The sequence below is a fragment of the Schistosoma haematobium genome, chromosome 1, assembly GCF_000699445.3.
Source record: "Schistosoma haematobium chromosome 1, whole genome shotgun sequence".
NCBI classification, from domain to species: domain Eukaryota; kingdom Metazoa; phylum Platyhelminthes; class Trematoda; order Strigeidida; family Schistosomatidae; genus Schistosoma; species Schistosoma haematobium.
In genome coordinates this window covers 24,906,426-24,927,898 of record NC_067196.1, presented here as the reverse complement: position 1 = coordinate 24,927,898, position 21,473 = coordinate 24,906,426, and the positions used below count along the sequence as shown (strand labels likewise).

General features: G+C 36.9%; 1 protein-coding gene across 1 annotated transcript; it reads right to left on the bottom strand.

Annotated features, from left to right (window-relative positions):
* Positions 1-4,736: 4,736 nt before the first annotated feature.
* MS3_00005906 (uncharacterized protein) lies at positions 4,737-18,923 on the bottom strand. The gene is made up of 6 exons (XM_051213999.1): positions 11,969-18,923; positions 11,620-11,931; positions 11,490-11,581; positions 11,327-11,445; positions 11,079-11,292; positions 4,737-10,985 (listed from the first exon to the last, which is right to left on the bottom strand). The coding sequence occupies exons 2-6, from the start codon at positions 11,694-11,696 to the stop codon at positions 10,870-10,872; spliced, it is 618 nt and encodes a 205-aa protein (XP_051073518.1). The 5' UTR covers positions 11,697-11,931; positions 11,969-18,923; the 3' UTR covers positions 4,737-10,869.
* Positions 18,924-21,473: the final 2,550 nt, after the last annotated feature.

The following is a 21,473-nucleotide window of genomic DNA, read 5'->3' as shown; positions in this document are numbered from 1 at the left end:
GAGCATAATTATATTTTAAAATTTGTAACTCGGTATGCATACTTTTTCGATAGAATTGAAACCAAGTCTAGGACAGTCTACCGGGCCTAACGAAAGGTCGAATGAAGTCAATTTTTCACAATCACGATGGTCAGAATTATTGTATGTATCAATTTCATGTGAATGTAGCTTTTGTGCACTGATATGTTACTTCAGATCATCTTGGATCATACAGCCCATTAATATTACCTTTATCCAGTTGTAAATTTTGGCAACTAAAAGCGCATGTAGTGTTTAATCAGAACATACGTATTTATTTCCTTGTCGTCAACAATGACCGCCTAATATAAAGTACAGTATGTCCCGACCGGTACACCAAAGCGTTGGCCAATAGAAGTGACGATTTAATGGAATGCATAGATGAAGCCTTATGATTTGATCCGACTTCAGACTACTTAAAAATATCCAAGGAAATAGCAGTTCAAGCCGCTGAGAAATCGTAACCCCCAAATACCCTAGTACTGCCGAGAGTCAGCTCTCCTTCTCGAAATGCTCTCACATGGCCACGTGCACACAACCACTGCCATGGAAGTCCTACTCACTACCTTCTCGTGATGGGGTTGTTGTTTACGAAGTTGAGAGGACAAAGAACGAATGTCTGACGCCTTAAAAGGGTTGGTGGGTATGGAGGATCCAGCCAAGGGAGTTGGAAAACTCTGACTTCAAACCAATGGTGCACATGAGCTCCAGGATTCTGAGGGGAAAATGGCGTATGGACCCATTGTTGGTCACTGATCGCCATGCCATTGCATCTCCTAAAGTTGTTCCACTGCCTTGTGGATTAGACTTCTAAGTCAAATTCTCGAGGATTGGTCCCTTAAAAATACCACCTGCTTTGGTTCGCGTACCCGGGCAGTATCCCAGCCCTCACACAAATAGAATGATTTATTTAGCGTCTCTTTGTACCAACGTTTATTCGTTTAAATAAATATTTTGGGTTTTTGCATGAATGAGTGTTTCGAGGTCAGGAAGACTAGACAATGACAACAGGAAGAAAACTTACTGTTGTGATATGCATATTCTGACAAACGAGATTGGTAATAAATAATACGGCACATCAAACCCTAGTGTATTTATTTTGTTCCTAAAGCCTACTAGATAAGATGATTATTTTTAGGTAGACTGCAGGTAACTACAGCAAACGTTATGTTTCAGTATGTAGTGACATCTGATGTTTTTGAAAATTTAAATACTTCAAGCATAGTGACTGAAGTTAGTTATGTAAACGTTTGGAAATCAGTTCCATGTTCGCCTCGGAAACCGAAAGTTCTGAGACCGATCCCCAGTTGAAGAGTATATATGCACGCTTAATGAGTCTTATACTATGGCGGGACACCTATCTAGTGCTTCCTGGTTTCCGGTGGTTATTTTATTAAGGCCAGTCTGTGATAAAAACCATACAATCCAACTATCTCCACAGCCTCTTATGGCAACAGTGACTTGTATTGAATTTTTGAGTGTGAAACGTTACATGAGTTAAAGGATTAGTGATGCAAGTAATTCACTTGTATTGACTTCATTTGTTATAAGTGGTGTTTGTGAAAACTACACAGAATTGGGTACCCATACTATCATTAACATCGTTTGTGTGATTATGTTAAAGGATATTCATGTAAGAATGAACCAAGTAGACATTTGATGTGTTTGACTTCCATATGTATAATCCAAACAGAATGGGGATAATTGAGCTTCATCGTTCGAAAGATTTCAGAAACAGACTCAAACAAACGTAAACATACACCGTTTTCGGGTTGCCGTAATTCACTTCAATATAAAAATAGTAGATTAACAAGTGGGAAAATGAATACCAGCAAGGTACATGAGGTAGATATGGAATAGCATAAAAACCTCTTTTCTTCAGGTTCACAATCTTAGGTTTTGTGATTACTTCCGTAGTTAAGAAGTTTGATATGAAATCATAGCTATGGAATCTTGGGGATAAGTGCAACAAAGTAGAAAAGAAATGAAAGTAACGACACACTGAAGATCGAATGGTTTGAGTATATCGGTCAATGTAAAAGTTAATGAACCCTAAAAAGCATAATTGTGATCATTTTACTATTCACAAATATATTTCCTAGTAAAATAGCACAGATTAGTGTCCCAATTACAGGCAGATATTTACTTAAGGCGTTTACCAACACACAAACTGATCGATACAAGTGTATACGTAGAAAGAATAACCTTGTTAGCTGTGAAGATTAACCTAGTTTGGAATAAGCTTCTGATTTTGAAAATATATGAGCAATGATATTTCAGATAAGAAATTGCTGGAATCATATAAATCATGGAAATAAATCAAATTAGAATAAAAAATGTACATGATATATTCGTAATATATCTAGAGTGAGTGCCGTGTAAAGCTTGCCAATAGGCATCGGGTTTCAAAATACCTTTGAGATATGGAGATAAAAACGGGAAGCATCAATTCAATTAATGAGAATAATTAACAAATCGTTCATGAAATCTGGTAATTTATTGAAAACCCATAGTGAAATCCATAAAATAAATATTCTATTGTAAAAAAACTATACAAAACCTTTAGCGTTTTATTTACAACCAGTAAAGTTAAGTGATGTAGTGATAGCGATTAATATTTTCCAATTAAAATGCATAAATCGAAATCCAAGTGATTTTTTTACAGAGCCAGGGACAAGAAACAGCAGTGGAAATAGTTGTATTTCTCACCGAGAGTGCATGAAGTTGCAGGAGTGACCATTACGACATCCTCCTTGTTGAAAGAACTTACAAGGCTGACCATTATTCCTAGCATGAGAGTTTCCACGAGGATAAGCAGGCATTCGAGATGCTGGCGGACCATTATAAGGAGGCATCGGATTAGGAATGAGATGAGGTAAGGTGGGATTCATTGACTGAAAGGATGGCCTGTTAGGCATTCGATTCGGAGGACCATACCCAGAAGGATTAGGGGGACATAACCTTGGTCCATGGGGTGGTATAAAATCAGATCTAGGGACGGGGACAGGCATATGCGAAGGACCACGGAAAGGAGGACGGAAGCCATGGCGTGGGACAGGAGGATCGACTGGGCAGTCAGGATACTGAAGAGGTGGTTTTGGTGGGCATGGGTTACGAAGCTGAAAAATACCTCGAGCAACGAGTTGATCACGTAACGGTTCGAGTAGATCTCGAATGCGCTCCGCACTTAAGTCATGAACATTAATGTCTGGATAATTCTGCTCCAAAACTTCCCACAATTCTCTTTGTAGCATTTGATCAATCGGAGAATGAGCGTTAGTTCCACGTACCGATTCAGAATTAGGACTATTTACGTTCATTTTTGTGTCGTTAGAAACAGGAACAAAAGCATTTGGTTGTAAATTGAAGTCAGAACAGGATGTTGTAGTTAAGACGGGGTTCATTTGAGGTGGCATCGTTTGAACAAGATCAGATGGAGAACTAGTGAGATTGGCTGCCAGAGACTTGACAAGGTTAGCAACCTCGGGATTTAATGACATCTAAAAGACAATTTAAAAAATAAAGAAATGTTAAAACAAACAAATGAAGCGATTACTTTAGAGTTTTTAGAAAACATGATCGTTTAGTGAGACAGTTGTATGAAGAAGTTATATTTAAATTTATACGTTTATTTGGGACCAAGATAGCTTAATTATTAGGTTAGAATTTTCCAAAAATCCAACACTTAAAGTTGAAAATTAGCATAAAGCAAATGCTAATAATAATAATAATAATAAATAATTAATAATAATAATAATAATAATAATAATAATAATAATAATAGAAGATATATATGCTGATATCATATAACTTTTTTTGTATTATCTCGGCAAAACCACTTTATGCCTTTTTGTATGCTCTAGCGAAGACTGGATTGCAGCAATTCAGGTAAACGTCTACATAAGTTACTTTTGAATTTAGTCACATCAACAAACTTGAAACGATAACTATTCGTGAATAAACTTAAGAAAATGTAAATAAACAATAATTATGAACACAGAGCTCTAATAAGGATTATTCATCCTATTTCATAGGTATCATCACGAAAGTTTGAATTGATAATTTCAAATAAACTGAGCATTGAGTAGATTGCTATAGATAAAAATAATATATTTGTAATATCGCAATGTGTAGAAAAGTAAGATTTTCCGATGTTTCGTGACTCAGTGCAAGCCACTTCTTCAGAGAATAAATAACCAAATAAAAATCAACCCAAGTTTAAATGATACAAAGTAACAAGGCAAGAATATTAGGTGTAATCAATCAAAAACAGGTCTGGAAAAGTTAATATCATGTCATTCCGGTCACAGTGATTTATATGAGACATGTATGTAATTGTGTGTGTGTGTGTATGTAAGTATGATCACGGATGAAAAATATGACATTTGTGGTGAGAAATGATAATTTAATTTTAGAATTCAAAACAGGATACGAACACTAAAATATGTTTGTCTTACAAGAGCCGCTTCAACAGTCTCAAAATATACAGTAATAAGCATAAATTTGAATGAATAGTGGGGAAAGTCGAGCTAATGACGGTCCCAAGTCAAGATGAAGGAAGGTTGTGTGTGGGGTTAGCAATCCCATCCCGTAGTAAGAACCTTCCTAAAAAACACGAGCCAGAATAAGTCGGCGGCCTACACTCCACGAGGGGTGACAGGCATAAGTTATATATATATATATATATATATATATATATATATATATATATATAATATCGACGGAGAAAATTACTGAGATTAAACTCGCCTGTGGATTTCCCATGGCATCTTTCATAACTAATAGCCTCTCAGAATTAACTTCAGAACTTTTATCAATTGATTCGTAGGCAGTAAGCTGAAGAAAATACAGATAATTTGATTTAGTTTATATACCAGGTACATGATAAGTTTAATAAAAGAAAAACCAATCTGCAAGCAAACACGTTTAGCTTCAAATTTGCCTGGAAGAGAAGTATTGATATTTTATGGGTAAAAACCGATATATAAAGCAAAAGAAAACAAAATGTCGATTTCCAAACGCATGTGAGGATAAAACAAAGTGAAATTAATCTGTGTGATACCAACAAAACTATGAAAAGGCATAACTAACATTCGTTTAATGTGAACTGTTATTGAACAAACACTCGACCAAATATATGGATGTGGCTAACAGTGGAATCCAGGACACGCGTTTCGTCCTATTTAGGATTGGTTAGCTGGATGTATCTCCATTTCAGTGTTGTCTACATTGGAGTGGGGATAGTACGCTCTTCCTCTCGAAATGCTCTCACACGGTCACGCGTATACAGCCTCTGCCAGGGAAGTCCTACTCGCTGCCTTCTCGTGGCGGGGGTGTTGTTTACAAAAATGAGAGGACGAAAAGCGAATGTCCGGCGCTTTAACCGGATTCCAAACCAATGGTGCACATAGGCTCCAGTATCCTAAACGAACAAATGGCGTATGAGCTAATCGTTAATCACCGGCTACCATCGGACTGCATCTCCTCACGATGCTCCACTGCCTTGTGGGTTAGACCTTTAGGTCAAAGGCTCGGGGTGTGGCCTCCTAAGAAAATCACCTACTTTGGTCTGGGCACCCGGGCAGTATCACAGCCCACACACAAATATGATGAACTGCAGTACTTCGTGCTTCAAATACAAGCCCGTTTACCACAATCTATCTCTTCTTCAAGAAATGACAAAATGTTTGAATCGAGGCAATCCTTATACGATCCCATCAAAAAGCGATCAAAATTCAGTTTAGAATGACAGCAAATACTTAATCCTGCATTAGAGTGACAACATGCATAATAGACGTTCAAAGTTGGTACGAAAATGTGTTTCAGCCAGGTATTAAGGAAATTCAGGTCTTTTTTCAAATTATTTGGTACAAAAATCTTTAGATTCTTGTCAGTGAAAATAGTCGTTTATCCTCTACGATTGTGGTTTACGAAAACATGATCACAGCTTAGTAATATCTGTAATATGGTTTCCGCAAACAAGGTGTTAAAGATAAGAACATTGTTTCTTTGTATTTTAAAGTAACAAACTGTGGTAACACACTATTCGATTAGTTAAGTGCAACAAAGCATTGCATGGCATACGTCATGAATAGATGTGAGGAATGGTAACGCAGATCGAAAGAACTGTCTATGGTTAGTTGAAAATTGTCCACTTAATTCATATTATATATGTCCATTTAATAGATTAGTAGATCTATATTTCGACATTTTGATTGCACTTATGAACTTGATGATGGGAAAGGTCATTAGATTTATCAATCGCACCTTTCAAAAAGCAATGACCGATTTCAATAACCATCACTATCCAGATTGAAACGAAAGCACTGGTAACACAATTTTGTTTCTGAAGTGCAATATTATCAACATTGTTTACGATGCAGATTTTAATAACATGAACCATCAGAAAGTGGACAAACAGATGGCAAACCAGATTAGTTATGCTGATGTTTCTTATTGACCAATGTATTTCTCAGACAGCTTTACACTTGACAAATACATTGTTCATCTGAGCAAGTGAAAGTCGGATTGATTGAACGATTGTGATATTTGAAGATTTTGCTAATTAAAAACTTCAATTAACTTAACCTAATCCACAAAATGAAGATATTTTGAAGTAAGATAGATGAAATTTAGTTCGTCACTGCTAATATTTGTTTCACAGAGCACAGTAATATATTTTGTCATTCTAGACGTTTGTTGCAAAGACATATGTTGACGAGTTAGGTTCCAATTTAATTTTTTGGATCACATACAACTTTACAAAAACACGAGTGAATGTCACAAGATAAAGTGACTAGTGGACAAAGAAACACATCCTTTTGTTACAAAAATCAAACATGCTTATAAATCACCATACATAACATTTTATCTTTAAAAAAAGGTTAACCAAATGATGGATCCCAACACTGAAAAAACCCATATAGTGATCTTATTTTACATGCAAAAAGCTGTCCAATAGTTCCCTTATACTCCTGAAGGGAATCTTACACTGTTGAATTTCATTTAATCCCTTAGAATCATGGGATCCATACAATACATCATAACTGTCTTAACACATAGCTGTTTAATTGCTACAGTTACATTACTTTCACGTAAAATATGCTCGGGAAAACTAATAATTAATACTACCGTCAGTCAGGTGGTCTGGGACTTGTACAGAATTCGTAAGCAGTAATTCTCCAAGTATTTGTGGTTGTACATTCAAAAGCACTGATACGTAAAATAAGTGTGTTATTTCGGGATAGTCGAATACCGTTAATTGGAGCTGATTTAGAATTGAATATGAAATCTTAAGAATTACTAAATGTCATCATGTTAACTAGTCATCCATTTGGATCTTAGTTTGAGAATCATAGGTTCGGCCGACTTAACGTCGAGAATAAAAGATTTTAGCTTTTAGTTAACAGTTAAAAAGCTTTGCTTACATTTAAAATCCTGACAGAATGTTGTGACAACCGAGAGAATTCCATTAAGAAAATTAACAAAAACACCTTCAATAGAGGAAACTTAGTGATTTCAATGGAATATTCTGGAAATGTATTTTAAACCAACCCGTTATTGAAAAATTATCCTGCAGCAGGAACAAGTTAAATGCATACATTTTCAAGGACTTTTATAATACGTTGGACAGCTGAAGTGTTTGTTCAGTAATATATTATAAAGATGTCATGTGTCAAAACCACTTATTTATTTTAACATAAACATTCATACAAGGAGACGCTATATATATATATAAATATATAAATATATATATATATATATATATATATATATATATATATATATATATATATGGGATCAATCCTCGAGCATTAGACTTAGAAGTCTAGTCCACAAGGCAGTGGAGCAACTTTAGGAGATGCAATGGCATGGCGATCAGTGACCTACAGTAGGTTTGTACACCGTTTTCCCCTCAGAATCCTGGAGCTCATGTGCACCATTGGTTTGAAGTCAGAGTTTTCCAACTCCCTTGGCTGGATCCTCTATACCCACCAACCCAGTTAAAATGCCAGATATTCACTTTTCGTCCCCCTCAATTTGTGGACAATACCCTCACCGCGAGAAGGTAGTGAGTAAGACTTTCTAAAACCACTCAATCTTCATACGAAACTGTGAATATGTGTTGTGTTTTCAGCTTATAGTAATTACTGCTTGTAACTATGTAAGGAGAATAAACTTACATCATCCAATGGTATATCAAGAGGAGCGATATGCTCCACAACTTCTGCATCAGGCTCTTCTGGACTATATGGGATACTTTCACGAGTAAAGTAGATTGCTTGCAGAACACAACGTTCTCGTTCTAATTGGATCTGACGTTCAATAGATTTACAACCTGGTTCGACCAAGAGAAGTCGTTCTAATGGACAAGGAGGGTGCCACTGTTATGGGGAATTGAAATAGGAAGGAAACTTATGAAATTGTATAAATCTCACTAAAGCAGAAAAAAACATCAAATACTGACACAGACCAACATAATGAACAAAATGATAGTAAAAGAATACGTTGAAAAACGTATAGATAATTGTGGAATGTTAAAAAGTTCACAATCATATTTGCCGATCATTGATGACTGAGTCATACATATCCTGATCCATGTTTATAACATAATCAAGAGTAATTGGAAAACGACAGGAAAAGCGGGTGAGGACTCCAGTCTGACGTATTGTTTAGGAACTCGATAGCCAATACCTTGAGACATTGACATATTGGAATGTTAGCGACTAGTCAGCTTATTGAGACTCCATGCTTGGTCGTTGACGAACAATTGTGCTTATCGTCGATATTTCACATGACCGACGAAGAGCTTCTGGGAAATAAGGAGCGTAGAATAAACACGTTGTGCAAGGAAGTAAGCCTAATGAGATTATTCCACCAAAGTATACTAACCGACTCTTTAGGATTCCTTTGACAAAAATTTATACTTGTGGGAATATTTAACTAGACATTTCCAATTCGCAATTTTACAGATTATAATCTTTTTACTAGTATTATAACAGAAATGTTTCGTCCGCTCATGAATTTTGTATGCCAGTCCTCCGGAAAATCACAACCGGATTTATAGACGTTTTATTAATGAACAGCTAAATTAGTGATCAAGGAATAGCAAGACGCAGCTTATCAGCAGTTACTCAGATCTATTAACATAATCTCTGAAGACACTTTAGTATTTTCCTGAGTATTTAATTATGTCAGCTGGTGTGACAAAGACTGTGGAGACGACTCCCTCAACTTTCATCCAGGCAAAAACATTTTATGGGCATATGCTGCCGCTGACGAAATTCATGTTTATTGCTTTCGGATTGCGTGAATAAGCTTCGCGAGGACATGTTTTGGTTGATTATCGAAGCATCACAAGTGGACGTACCTCAATATGCAAAAAGAAACCGCTGACAATTCGTGGATGTTACAGTGACCATCTAGGCAATACGGTGAAACGATAGAATGTCTTAGGAAATTTGTTGCGCGCAAATAGTTCACAAGAAGACCGTGCCAGTTGGTATTCAATTAATACTATGATAGGTAACTTGGGCCTATGATATCTGGAACTGATAATCTACTATACGTTAGGACACATGAATGCATTCAGAATGAGATATCACCTGAATATGTAACGAAACAACTAATGATGTGTTTCACACAATACAGCCACACACCTGCAGTTCTAAGGCAAGTCACTTCGGCTCCAGACACATCTAGAAGTGTTACATTCTCACAACTACAGTGACGCGTGCTCACAGAACAAAATACGAGATCTTGGTAGAAAATGTTTGGTCAGATCACTACAGAAGTTTTAACACTGAAGTCATCCACTCAACCGTATTTTTTAATTCAGCTTGGAAGTAATCGCAAGGTAACTTGAGAATTATCAGTCGATTAGAGGTTGTCATGTTGGTACTTAAGAATTCAGAAGAGCAAAACATCCACACAACATAAGACCGTCATGATTGATGTGAGAATCTTACTAAGGCATATTGTACAAACTATGGTTATTATCTACATTATGTATGCAAGTGATGTTAATATCTTGATTGTTTAATAATGCACACTTGATTTCTCTACTGTAATATAATTAGTACAAACCCACGGATTCCCGAGTGTGTGAAGTGACCCTAAGAATGTAAGAAACCACAGGGCGTTACGAGTTAGACCCGATTATAACGGAAGGTACAAGTCAATCTAAAACTGACATCCGAACTAGGGAGTCTTATTTGTGATAACATCAGAATTTACATGCAGCTTTCTACAATGACGGTCATATATAATTGTGCCCTAGATTTCAGTCAAAATATACGACTAAGTGGTAGTTGAATGCTTTATATTAACGAAAAAGATTAGCCGAACACTCAGATGACAAGAATTGAAAGAAATATCATCAGAAGTAAACATCAGTATATGACCGTCTGCAGAGTGTGGTGAATTTTGGAAAATATAAGTTGGTGCAATGACCAGATAACTAGTACTTGTACTTAAAAAAACTTTTAACACAGTAATGTGGAGACTGATATATTGCTAACGTGAAACCTTTCAAGTAGAACAAAATTATGGATATTTTGTGAATAAACCACCCACCGTAGTTGCAAGAAAAAATTAATCATTCGAATAAAAATATTTTATTTCAAAGAAAACCACATGTACAATAAGATCGAAATAAAATTCAAGATAAAACGAATATTCAATGAAAATTAAGTTATAAAATAAAAACCTAAAATAAAAAAGCTTTAAGAAGAAACATCTTCAATTACTTGATAATATATACATCACTAATATTAAATTTAATTATAAAAGCTCATAATTATTGATAGCTTCAGATACTTAAAGCCGTCGAACTTTGGAGCTATATCGAGTTTAACTTACCTTCTGAGAATAGACATCGGTGTCTTCGTGGGATCGTTTGAAAAGCTGACGTTCCATTGAATGTTCCTTGCGACGAATATCCTCAATGGACACTCGATTCACATTAACTATAAAACATGATGTATATAGCATTATTGTTTAGGAGTGAGGAAAACAGATCACAGACAAAAGTATGCACCCTAAATATAATCTCAATTTACCTCTCTCAGACTCATCTAGCTCAAAATAGTAGAAAGACTGTAGCTTGTCCTCATCAGCCCAGGAAACTCGTTTTTTAGGTTTATTATCAGCAGGGAAGGTTGAATAGATGTTAGACAATGAAGATTTTCTGGAGCCCATTCCCTTAGGGGAGTTCGAAAATGAATCATATGCACTGCTCTGATCAGATAACTCCGTATAATTTTCTTCTTTGCTCTACAACTATTAATATATTAATAAACAGACGTACAGTATGGAGATCAGTTTGTACAACTGGCTCAATTTTAGGAGATATTTTCCTCTTCTTTCGAACAACGGGACATGGAGAAGTGGTGAGTGCATTGATAAAATCCGAACTCTCATGAATCTCTGAAAGAAATTTGTACCAGTTGTATTTCTAAATGTCAAAAAACCTTTGCGAGATTCCGTCGGAGTAACAGTTATTTTTTGATGAAAGGATTCTATCGGGAGTTCAGATGTCAGACTTTTATCATGCTCGACTTTGCTATTTATAAAAAATTAAGAAACCCTACCGGGTCTTACTTTTTCTTCGCGAATATATCTGATCTAGATTTAGGCTGGGGTTGTGCAGGTGTATCTTCCATACCTGCTGTCCGCATATTATTAGGTGGTATTTTAACAGTACTCCGGCGTTTCTTTTCATCTTTTAACGGGTCATGCGACTGAGCATCTTTGTTAATTGTTTTTGTTTCAGATTCTACTTTTTTCCTTTTTACATGATTTGCTGAAAATATATTAAGTAATACAAACCTAACTTACAGACCAACTGACGGGAATCAGAACTTATAACTTCTTTCCATTTTTTTACAATCTCAGCAGCCACAGATTTTACCTCTATTATAGAAACCTAATTATGCCTAGGGCATATTACCTTCATGATCACAACGTTTCGTCAAAGAATTTATAAGTTTGGGACAAACATTTTGGGTAAGCTGCTCCAATCTCACAGGAAGTAGCAAGTACACTTTTAAGAGCTCTAACAAAAAAGCATAGTTATCCTCTTTGAGGGCCTCTTGAAGCCATTTAAGTAATATCTCCCATGCGCCATCTTTACATAACTGCAATTGTGTTTCTGGAGACGACGAAGCAATAATACACAAAGAAATGCATTTTGGAACAAGTTTACGGTTGGCCGACGACATCAACTCTACCAATGCAGAGACGGACTGCTGCATAATCCCACCAGAGTCCGTCAAATGTTCACTGTAAGCCTCAAGTAATCTTGTTGGTTCTGTGACAGCCTGAAAATGAAGAAAAATTATCTCGATGACAGATGCCTAGATGTCAACCACAAGTTATGTCGAAGAATAAACTACTAACTTACGGAATGCAGACGTTTAGGAGAATCATAGCTCAAAGATCAAGTGTCCCGTGCATCTTCAAAACAGGAATGTGAGCAGACTAGTTTTCGGGACGCCATAGCAAAACGCACACGCCAACAAAAGGACGCCTGATGTCCGGACGTGCTACGCCTCGCAGTAAAGCGGACGGGTATTTAGATCAATTTGCATAGAGTAGTCCGCTTGATATAGCGTCTAACCCGCAGCCAACGCATACATTGCTCGAACCACATCTAAGACAGTGTTACAAATACATTGCTGATACAATCTTTCAGTATTTCAAGACACTGGCCAAGTTTGTGATCTTATACAACGTAAAACCAACTCTTATTCGAGCCACTTATGAAAATACGATAGGTTGCCTGCCTAGCAATCTGACATCACTTACATGACAATGTGACTTCCCAGCTTCGTTGGTGGGCTTTATATCCACACTTACGAGCTGGCAGCCGATAACTACCGAGTTGGTTATGACCAAGCCCAGCACAGAACGGCTAACTAGTAGTTCTGCCATCAACTGACGTCAACGAGTACAACACCTTACCCTGGTAAGAGGTTAAATAGGTACTGCCAGTGTACATACAATTACAACATATACACCACCCAGTTATCAGCACACGGTCTACCATCGTTACTAGCTGCTTCATATCACGACAGCGCAGCGAAGGACTCACATCACGTATGGGCAGGAGGACGTATTTGAAGCCAACCGTGGAGGTAATGTAAGATCGGAAGATGGCGCTCAATCAGAGAACTAACGAGCGTCAATCGATAGCCAAACCATATTTTGCAACGTCACTTAGAATCTCCAACTAGTTTCGACCGTTACATCGAACACAGCCAAGAATTCTGACTTGTCTGACTTCTGTCAGACCAATAGTTTGTAGTCGTAGTATGCTTCCACTATCGCGTGAAATCAAAGCGCGGTGATAGCTTAGCAGTTTAGGTTACAGGAGTGAATGTACACTAGACTGGACGTAAAGTTCATCGGAGTACGAGTTTGGTGTCCCACTTCTGAGATGACCTTCTGCTACGAAATTTGTTCTATTTTTACCCAAGTTTATAAGTGAGAAAAATCTTTCAGAAGTTCCTCAACTATGGTGACGATCATTCGGATTGAGAAAGTGGCACAAGATCTGAAAAATATATCCCAACCAATCAGACTAACCACCAGTCTACGAATCCTAGGTCTCAAGAACAGAACATTAAGACAATCAGATTCGTATTTTCTTTTTGTTGAACGGGATAGATAACGAACTTGCATGTGTATGTATTAACCAGTAAATGTCAATGAGTTGATTTCCTAGTACCGAAGACAACGTTATTCAATAGGACCTTTGGAGATGTGCCTGACTTTGGGGCAATGTAGCACAAGTTACTCAGGTAAACCTCAAATGCATCTTAGTAGATAAACGTGTTGAGCTCAATCTTTACAGCACATTTTTGGAATTAGCTACGCTGGGAATACGCGCAATGTCAACCAGGCACTGTGTACCTCTTTTCAGATTCGTCAAATTGATTTACCAAGTTGTAAACTCCTATACACCGTAGTAAATGTAATGTGTAGCAATCTTCGTAGCCTAGTTCCGATATTCAACTGTCATTTAAATCAGTGGAAGAATACGATCCTGAACATTATTTTGGCATCGTTACTTTTTACATAAATTAGGAATGTTAGTAATTATCGTCCAGCATTCATGACAGATAGGTGTTGTTGGCGCCTATTCAGTTGAAATGAATTATCCTACCATTTAAATGAAAACTAAAGAAAAATCATTTTGAAATCGGTCAGTAGTTCTGAGTGAATTGTTAATAGACTGTTTGTGAGAAAAAAGGTTGATGTCAGTTAAATCCTTTTGGAAGCACACATTTGTTGATGAAAACCCCGAGAGCATAACTTCGCAGAAAACAAATAATCTGACATTTCATAAAAATGATGTAAGGCAAAACTATGTGTAATGCTTGTTAATTAAAATTAGAAAAGAATGAATACCCGAAAACAGGAATACAGTTTGCTTAAATATACAGTGAAAATGAAATGAAATCGGGATGGTTATTCACGTAATAAGTTCTCGAAGTTTATGTACGAAGTGAAACCCAGAGAAACCACTCGTCATGGACGGGATGAATCCAGCCATATGCGGTGGCGATTGTGAACACTGGGTGGGATTAAAAGCTGAAAAAGAGTTTTAGCGAGCTAAATTGATAATCAAGTTTGCATAAACTGGTGGAAAATTACCATATTAAATATAAAAAAATACCTGACAGACAAATACCCTCATAAAGGACTGAAAACCAGTCAGATGCATTGAACAAAATTTTTCCATTAAATGTCACAGAATATAATGAGCTATATTTTACTAGTCTTAATAAGAAATACTTCATCTGACCACCACTTAAAACTTTGTCTAATCAGGGTTTGGAAATTAGATAATGATTAACTTCATTAACATCAGTGGATGTGAAACAATTTTCCCTTTTTCTATACTGGCAAATACAAATTATTTCATGAAAAGTCAGTCCGTACTACTACTGATGCTGTCGTGATCTCAAAAACCAAAATTAAGGCATAAAAAAATGAAATGAGTGGGGAAATGTTTACATACAGTGACTTTAACGTGAAACGTCTCGGTAACTTCGGTATGTTTGCCGTACACCATTTGCAGTTGCTAGTGTTCAGTCGTAGTTTTCAAGTGGTCAGTTTGCAATGGAACAGAACTACACACCGTTTGTTTAGTATTTACTCACTTATCATGACTTTTACGACGGGGACTTCGAGCTTAATAAAGCATTATGTATAAAGAACAGAAATTAGTGATCGCGGAGAAATACTCAATACAAAAAGACGTATTTTATATCTAACCGAGTCGCTACGTTGTTTTTCCATTTTAGTTTACATACAAGTTTAAGTATTTGTTTCTAGTCACATGTTTTGCAGCTGTTCCAATAAAAGCGTGGGTTTTCAAACCTAAGATCTAATGGCGGAAAGTTGTCACTAGTCGACAACACCACGAGTTTTTCCCCTTCAATGCCTCATAACTCCCTTTTTCTGTCTCTACATTAGAAATATATACTCTCTTGAATCCTATCTTCCGTGCTTATTCTTTATATCACCACTTATACCGTTACTACCGCTAGTATTTTGAGCTCTGACGTGACAATTTCATCTTTGGTAATGGGGTATTGGAACTTGAACTGATGTACATATGTACCAGAATCTACTTCGTAGTTAACCGACTCGTTTTTATGTATTACTAAATGAGAAGGCTGAGTATACTAATCCAAAAATCCAGGTTGACGAGTAGTCTTGGTAATCCAAAACAAATAAACTCAAATCATGTACTTTATAACATATGAAAGCCCCCGATCCTGTGACGTAAAATGCTGGAATAAACTGAGGGAGTGATGTGACATCTACAATCCCTTGTGAACGTACTGCACACATATGGACAGGGAACTAGTTGTACTTCTGTCGAATTTCCTTTATTTTTTCCGCATATGGCACTGCAAAGCTTGTAGCGAGTAACACACGCAGGTGACATTTAGCCAGACTAGTAAACTAACTGGTGTGCACACATCATAAACACAAGATTGGAAAGCGAATTCGAATGAGAATATGGTTACAACCAAAAGCAAAACAATTCATAGAATGACATAAGTGGGACAGATACACCACGATCGATTTAAATGACAGCTTACAAAGCTTTCATTCCATACACGTCTAAGGCCTAGTAATATTTAGTGTAAAATGACATCCAGTGTACACTTGATCCCGTTTACGTTCATATATCGTAAGAGTTACAATTAAATGCTAATCATATTCACACCTGCTAATAAAATTTCAAATCATCAATATACTGTTTATTAGTCTGTGGGTATTTTAAAGGATGCATCAATGACACTAACGAACACGAATATTCCACACGAACTATTTTGGATTGTCACTTTAAATGAACCATAATGATGCACAAATGACATCGAACATACCTAATTCACGAAAACACTACGACTGTGATCATAATTTGGACTGAAAATCCCGAAATTTCTACCATTCGGGCCTAATAAAAATAATTTAGTCTCCGTCAACATAAATATTGGTACAAAGGGATATCCAAAACACGTGCGCCACAAAAATTTTATTTGATTTGTATGTGGGCTGTGGTACTGCCCGTATCCAGACTGAAGCAAGTGGGTCTTTTTAGGGGGCCACACTAGGAGCCTTCGACCTAAAGGTCGAATCAACAAGGCAGTGGAGCATCGTAAGGAGATGCAGTTCCATGGTAGCTAGTGACCAATAATTGGTTCATACGCCATTTGTTCCCTCAGGATATTGGAGCCTATGTGCACCATGAGTTTGGAATGTGTCCCAACTCCCCTAGGTGGATCCTCCACATCCACCAACCTGGTTAAAGCGCCGGACATTCGCATCTCAACCTCTCAATTCCGTAGACAATACCTCCATCATGTAAACTGCAATTGAGGTACTGGTTGTTTATTTCAGTCGATTTGAAAGAGGTATTAGCTCTCACTCATAAATGCCATCAATATACACTTCATAAGTTATTTTCCTCAGTGTAAACTGCTCGACAGAACTGTTTATAACATAAAAATGAGACACGTATCACTTAGATTAGTGAATGCTTGCAATTTCTGTAGTAATACCTTTCAGACGCCCTGATACTACATATACATACACCCACAACCCGTAGGCAATTTCGATATTTTAAACTTCGCAAAAAACTGCAGATAATGTATACATGCTGACATCCATTTGAACAGGAATTTCAGCCAATTTATAAGGACTGCAGGGATCCCAACCACGGAAACTTAGGTACTTTTAGGTCATACTCGACTTTTACAGTAATATTATACGTCAATACTAGTTTATTAGTCAAGAGAATAATGGAATCTACACAAAGATCAGAATATGATTATCAGGTAGTGTTCCTAGGTCCTAAGAAAGACCTATCGCAAATGGAGCCGGTTGTTAACAATGAATACAGTGAGTAATCATGAACTATCTTGTCTAGTGCGAACACATCCATATATCCCAGTACCTAAACTCAATAAGTGGAAATCGATGTAACTAATCATTCTATGAAGGATGTTTATGTGAAAACCTAGTTAGAAGACGGAGAGACTATAATTTATGGACGAATCAATCGGTTATAACATAACAGATCTCGGATTTATGCACGGAACTCACTAATTCATTTGGCTAAATAGAGTTCTGGCATTCAACCTTATGTCAGTCCGCGATGAAAACCGTAAATCTAATTTATAACCTTAACCGCAAACTGTGAATCATAATTCTAATTCCCCACACTGGTTTATAACCCTCGTTTGGTCGTAGTTATTAGGTGGACACTCAGGCGTCGTTTAAAGGTCGTTCACCTTAGAATACACTCAAACGATAGCTAAATCCTAGTGCTAATGTAGCAATACGAAAGTAACATAAAGTGTTTACCTAACAGGTGGTGTTAGAGTCGAACTAGGTCAAGGGATTATCAATAATGCTACTAATCCTAACAAGCGAGTTTTGAGGCGGTTCTGCCCGCAAGCAGTAGTGAACGTACATGGATATATATTCAGGGTCTGAAATCACACCTAAGAACGACAGTGATAAACAAACTTAAAGTCTAACACAAACGCGTTTACACTAAAGACGTAAAGTACGTCAGTTCCATCCAAGTTTAGTTAGATCATCTAGTTTATTTACATCAGTGTAACCATGAAAATATATAACCTTTAAGAATGGTCGTGGATAAAGTTTAGAATGAACAATCAAGAGGATATCGAACTGTTGACATCTGATTGGTGACTGTTGTTTATATTTAACACTTAGTTGTGAACCACTGGATATTACTAGTATGATTTATGTCAAAATACAATACGTTGCAGGAGGCAAGTGAACAGGAAGGGACAATTATACTTTATGATTAATCCCGCTTAGTACTTCTGAGGACTTCTCAAAAATTGTAAGCTGGAGCCATTTACGAAAGATTCGACACCAGCCTACAACTTCGTCAGGTATATTACTTACGAAGTCCAGAAGCGGTATGTGAACTGTTACTGTCAAACCATGTCAGCCACAGCTTTGACGTCAGTGCTTCTATTGTATAGTGTAAAATTGATGTTTGCAAGAGCTTCAGTTATAGCATCGTATTCACAGAAGATTAAAACGATCCCTAGGTATGGAATTATTCCATGTACATTTTAGAACCCATTCGATTTTGAAAATATATCGTTTAGTTAACAGACTGACATACGAAATAAGCTGAGCTACATCCCGGAAACGATTGAGTGTTATTTCACAAAATCGCTTTCAGAAGCTCGAAGTGTTCTCAACATATAAATATCCCGCTTACCCGATTCATCATTCCCTCAATCAAAGCCACAACGACAGATTGACCTATGGATCACAGAACCAGGAAGGATAAGAACGAAACTAACAGTCAACGTCAGAAGTATTGACTTAAACAGCAGAGGTAGTAGTTTGTTCAATAAACAATATCCTGAAAGCATCATAGAAAAAACTAATCAACTTCCGGAGAATTAAGTTTCAACATCTTGGAATTTCTCCAACATTTTGACTACACTTTGCTTTTTTTTAGCAATCGCTTACCATTACTTTCACAAGCCATCGATTACTTGATCATGTTCCTTCATGAACTGTTATCTTAGAAGAAATAAAAAAAGTCAATGACACATAGCTGATAATAAGCGGTAAAACTGCACCAGCATCTAGTCCTGTATACGCATACATTATCACAACTCATGCAGGACGCTTCATGGATGCATATGTTATCGGTACTCTTTTACTGAGATTTGAAAACATGTAATTTTGGTTGAAAAACCACTTCAGGTAGCAGAGAATCTCCTTGGGAAATGCTGAGATTGCATTTGAGTATTCGATATTTGATGGTAAGTTATGACAGAAACTTCAGAGATCACGATGTTAACCTCAATGCAAAGCTTCATTGTTTGGATAATCTGAGTTATTTAGTTTCATTTAAATCACCAATCGATCTAAGTGAGGCCACCATTGAAAACCTGAAAATGCTGAATGGCCAATTCATATTAGCGTGAAACTTCTCAGCAATGCGCATTCATGATCTTACACGCAGGGCTTGAACCCAGGAAACTTGGCCTCGTGCGCGAACGCTTAACCTATAGATAACTGAGTAAGTGTTCGACGGTGTTATTATCTATCCTCGCTCAGTCCACGGCATTACTCGATCAGCATTCATTGTCCTCAGTCAGTAACTGCTTTACACCCAACACGGATGGTGGTTTAACTAAGATGGGCTCATTTGTTCAATGAGATTCAACATTCTACACAACTCCATACTGAAAGTTATTTAGAATGCTGTAGGCACTGATGAAACTAGGCTACATTCTATTTGCGTCTGAGTGAAAATAACCTTTGCCTGTGTTGACAGCCCCTTAACAGCCAACCTTTGACCTCGAAACTAGTTTCATTGCACTGCGACTATATCACCAAGTTCCCTTTACAAAACACTTCTGAGATGTCCTATCTCAATCAATCCATCAGTAAACAGAACTGGAAAAAAATGATGCTATTTTCAGCAGATAAAACTGTAACAATTAATAAATAACCATTTTGTAAACTGCAAGAAGTGATGGACAGTATGCGCAACTCCTTGGTGCTCTTAAACGTTTTAATGACAAGACACAGTTTATTAAATGCCAGAAAACCCTTGCGGTTAACGACCATGAGGGAGAGTCTGGATTTTGTGTGAACACGATATTTTGCGCTACAATGAATAAACCACTTGTGCTGAAAAAGTCGACATATGCTATAAAATTGCACAAGAAATCATTATAGTGTTCCAGTGAATAATGATATAATCTTCGGGTATTAGAGTTGAACATAACAAGCTATAGTCTGCATGAGGGGATAAGAGGAAAAACTGGAACCAGGAGAGCATTTATAAGAATTATTAGATAGGTTGCGCAGGAATTCCTGTCTGGTACTCCTGACCGAAACCACTCGCTCAATACACAACAGTAGCAGGGGTTACTGCAATAAATAACGTCTTGTGAAGTCATGATGGCCAGTGAATATAATCTACCATGTTCTCCACATCTCAAGATAGCAAGTTCGCTGTAACGGAAAGAGAATGATGAAAATCCCTATGCAGTTTTTTGTTAGACAGTACTGTCATTTATTTGTTTCTTCTCCCTATCGTGTATTTTAACCGTTGTTCAGATCTCGTTTAACCACACCTTTTATTCTTCAGTCTTCCTAGTTTGAGCTTTTACTACGTGATTTTGATTAAAGACTTATCTTCTGTTACCTGATTTTCTGTTGCATGTTGCCGGACTATTGACAGTAATGTCCTATTTGACTAAGCTCAAGGTCACGGCGTGATTCGGTGTGCGATTGTTAACCTTTTGACTGTCTGCCTGGGAGGATTTCTGGAATCCCTGCAGATAGATATTTGATCCCATCTTGTCGGGAATATTTGTATTGATTCTCAGGTACCAAACCCTTTAGTATTAACTGTCTCTTTCATTGTTTAGCGCGCTACTTTGCGTTAGAGAAACTTCTGACTGTATAGCACAGGCTGTATCGTTTGAGGTATTTTGTATTTTTGATACAATTTGTTCTATTTTCTAAATCAGAACCGTTTAAATTGAACACGGAGTTTGTGTTTTGATATAATATAATATATATATATAAATATATATCTCAAAAACGCGTTGTACGCTATATAGAGGAACATAGTCTGGTCTAATCGAATAAATTTTGGATCGTCAGTCCTGCGTTCAAACCGAATACTGGCAATTCGGTCGTTACATTCGCCTTATCTAGTGGAATTACCAAAGAGCTTTCGCATTATTGAAATTACCACTTTTCTGTTATGTGAAGTTCTGCTAGGACCAAAATTTGTATACTACTTTTGAATAAAGAGACAAGGAAGTGATTTCAAGATTTTGATTGTAACGTTTATTACACTGTACCGGTGGCAGCTGGAATGAAAGTTCATCTCATTAGTGTACACAACCACT

Coding starts and splice junctions, on each gene's coding strand:
- MS3_00005906 (XM_051213999.1), bottom strand. CDS start 11,696: ATGCGGACAGCAGGTATGGAAGATACACCTGCACAACCCCAGCCTAAA. Junction 11,582..11,619: donor GATATATTCGCGAAGAAAAA/GTAAGACCCGGT, acceptor TTTTATAAATAG/CAAAGTCGAGCATGATAAAA. Junction 10,986..11,078: donor GCTAGATGAGTCTGAGAGAG/GTAAATTGAGAT, acceptor CATGTTTTATAG/TTAATGTGAATCGAGTGTCC.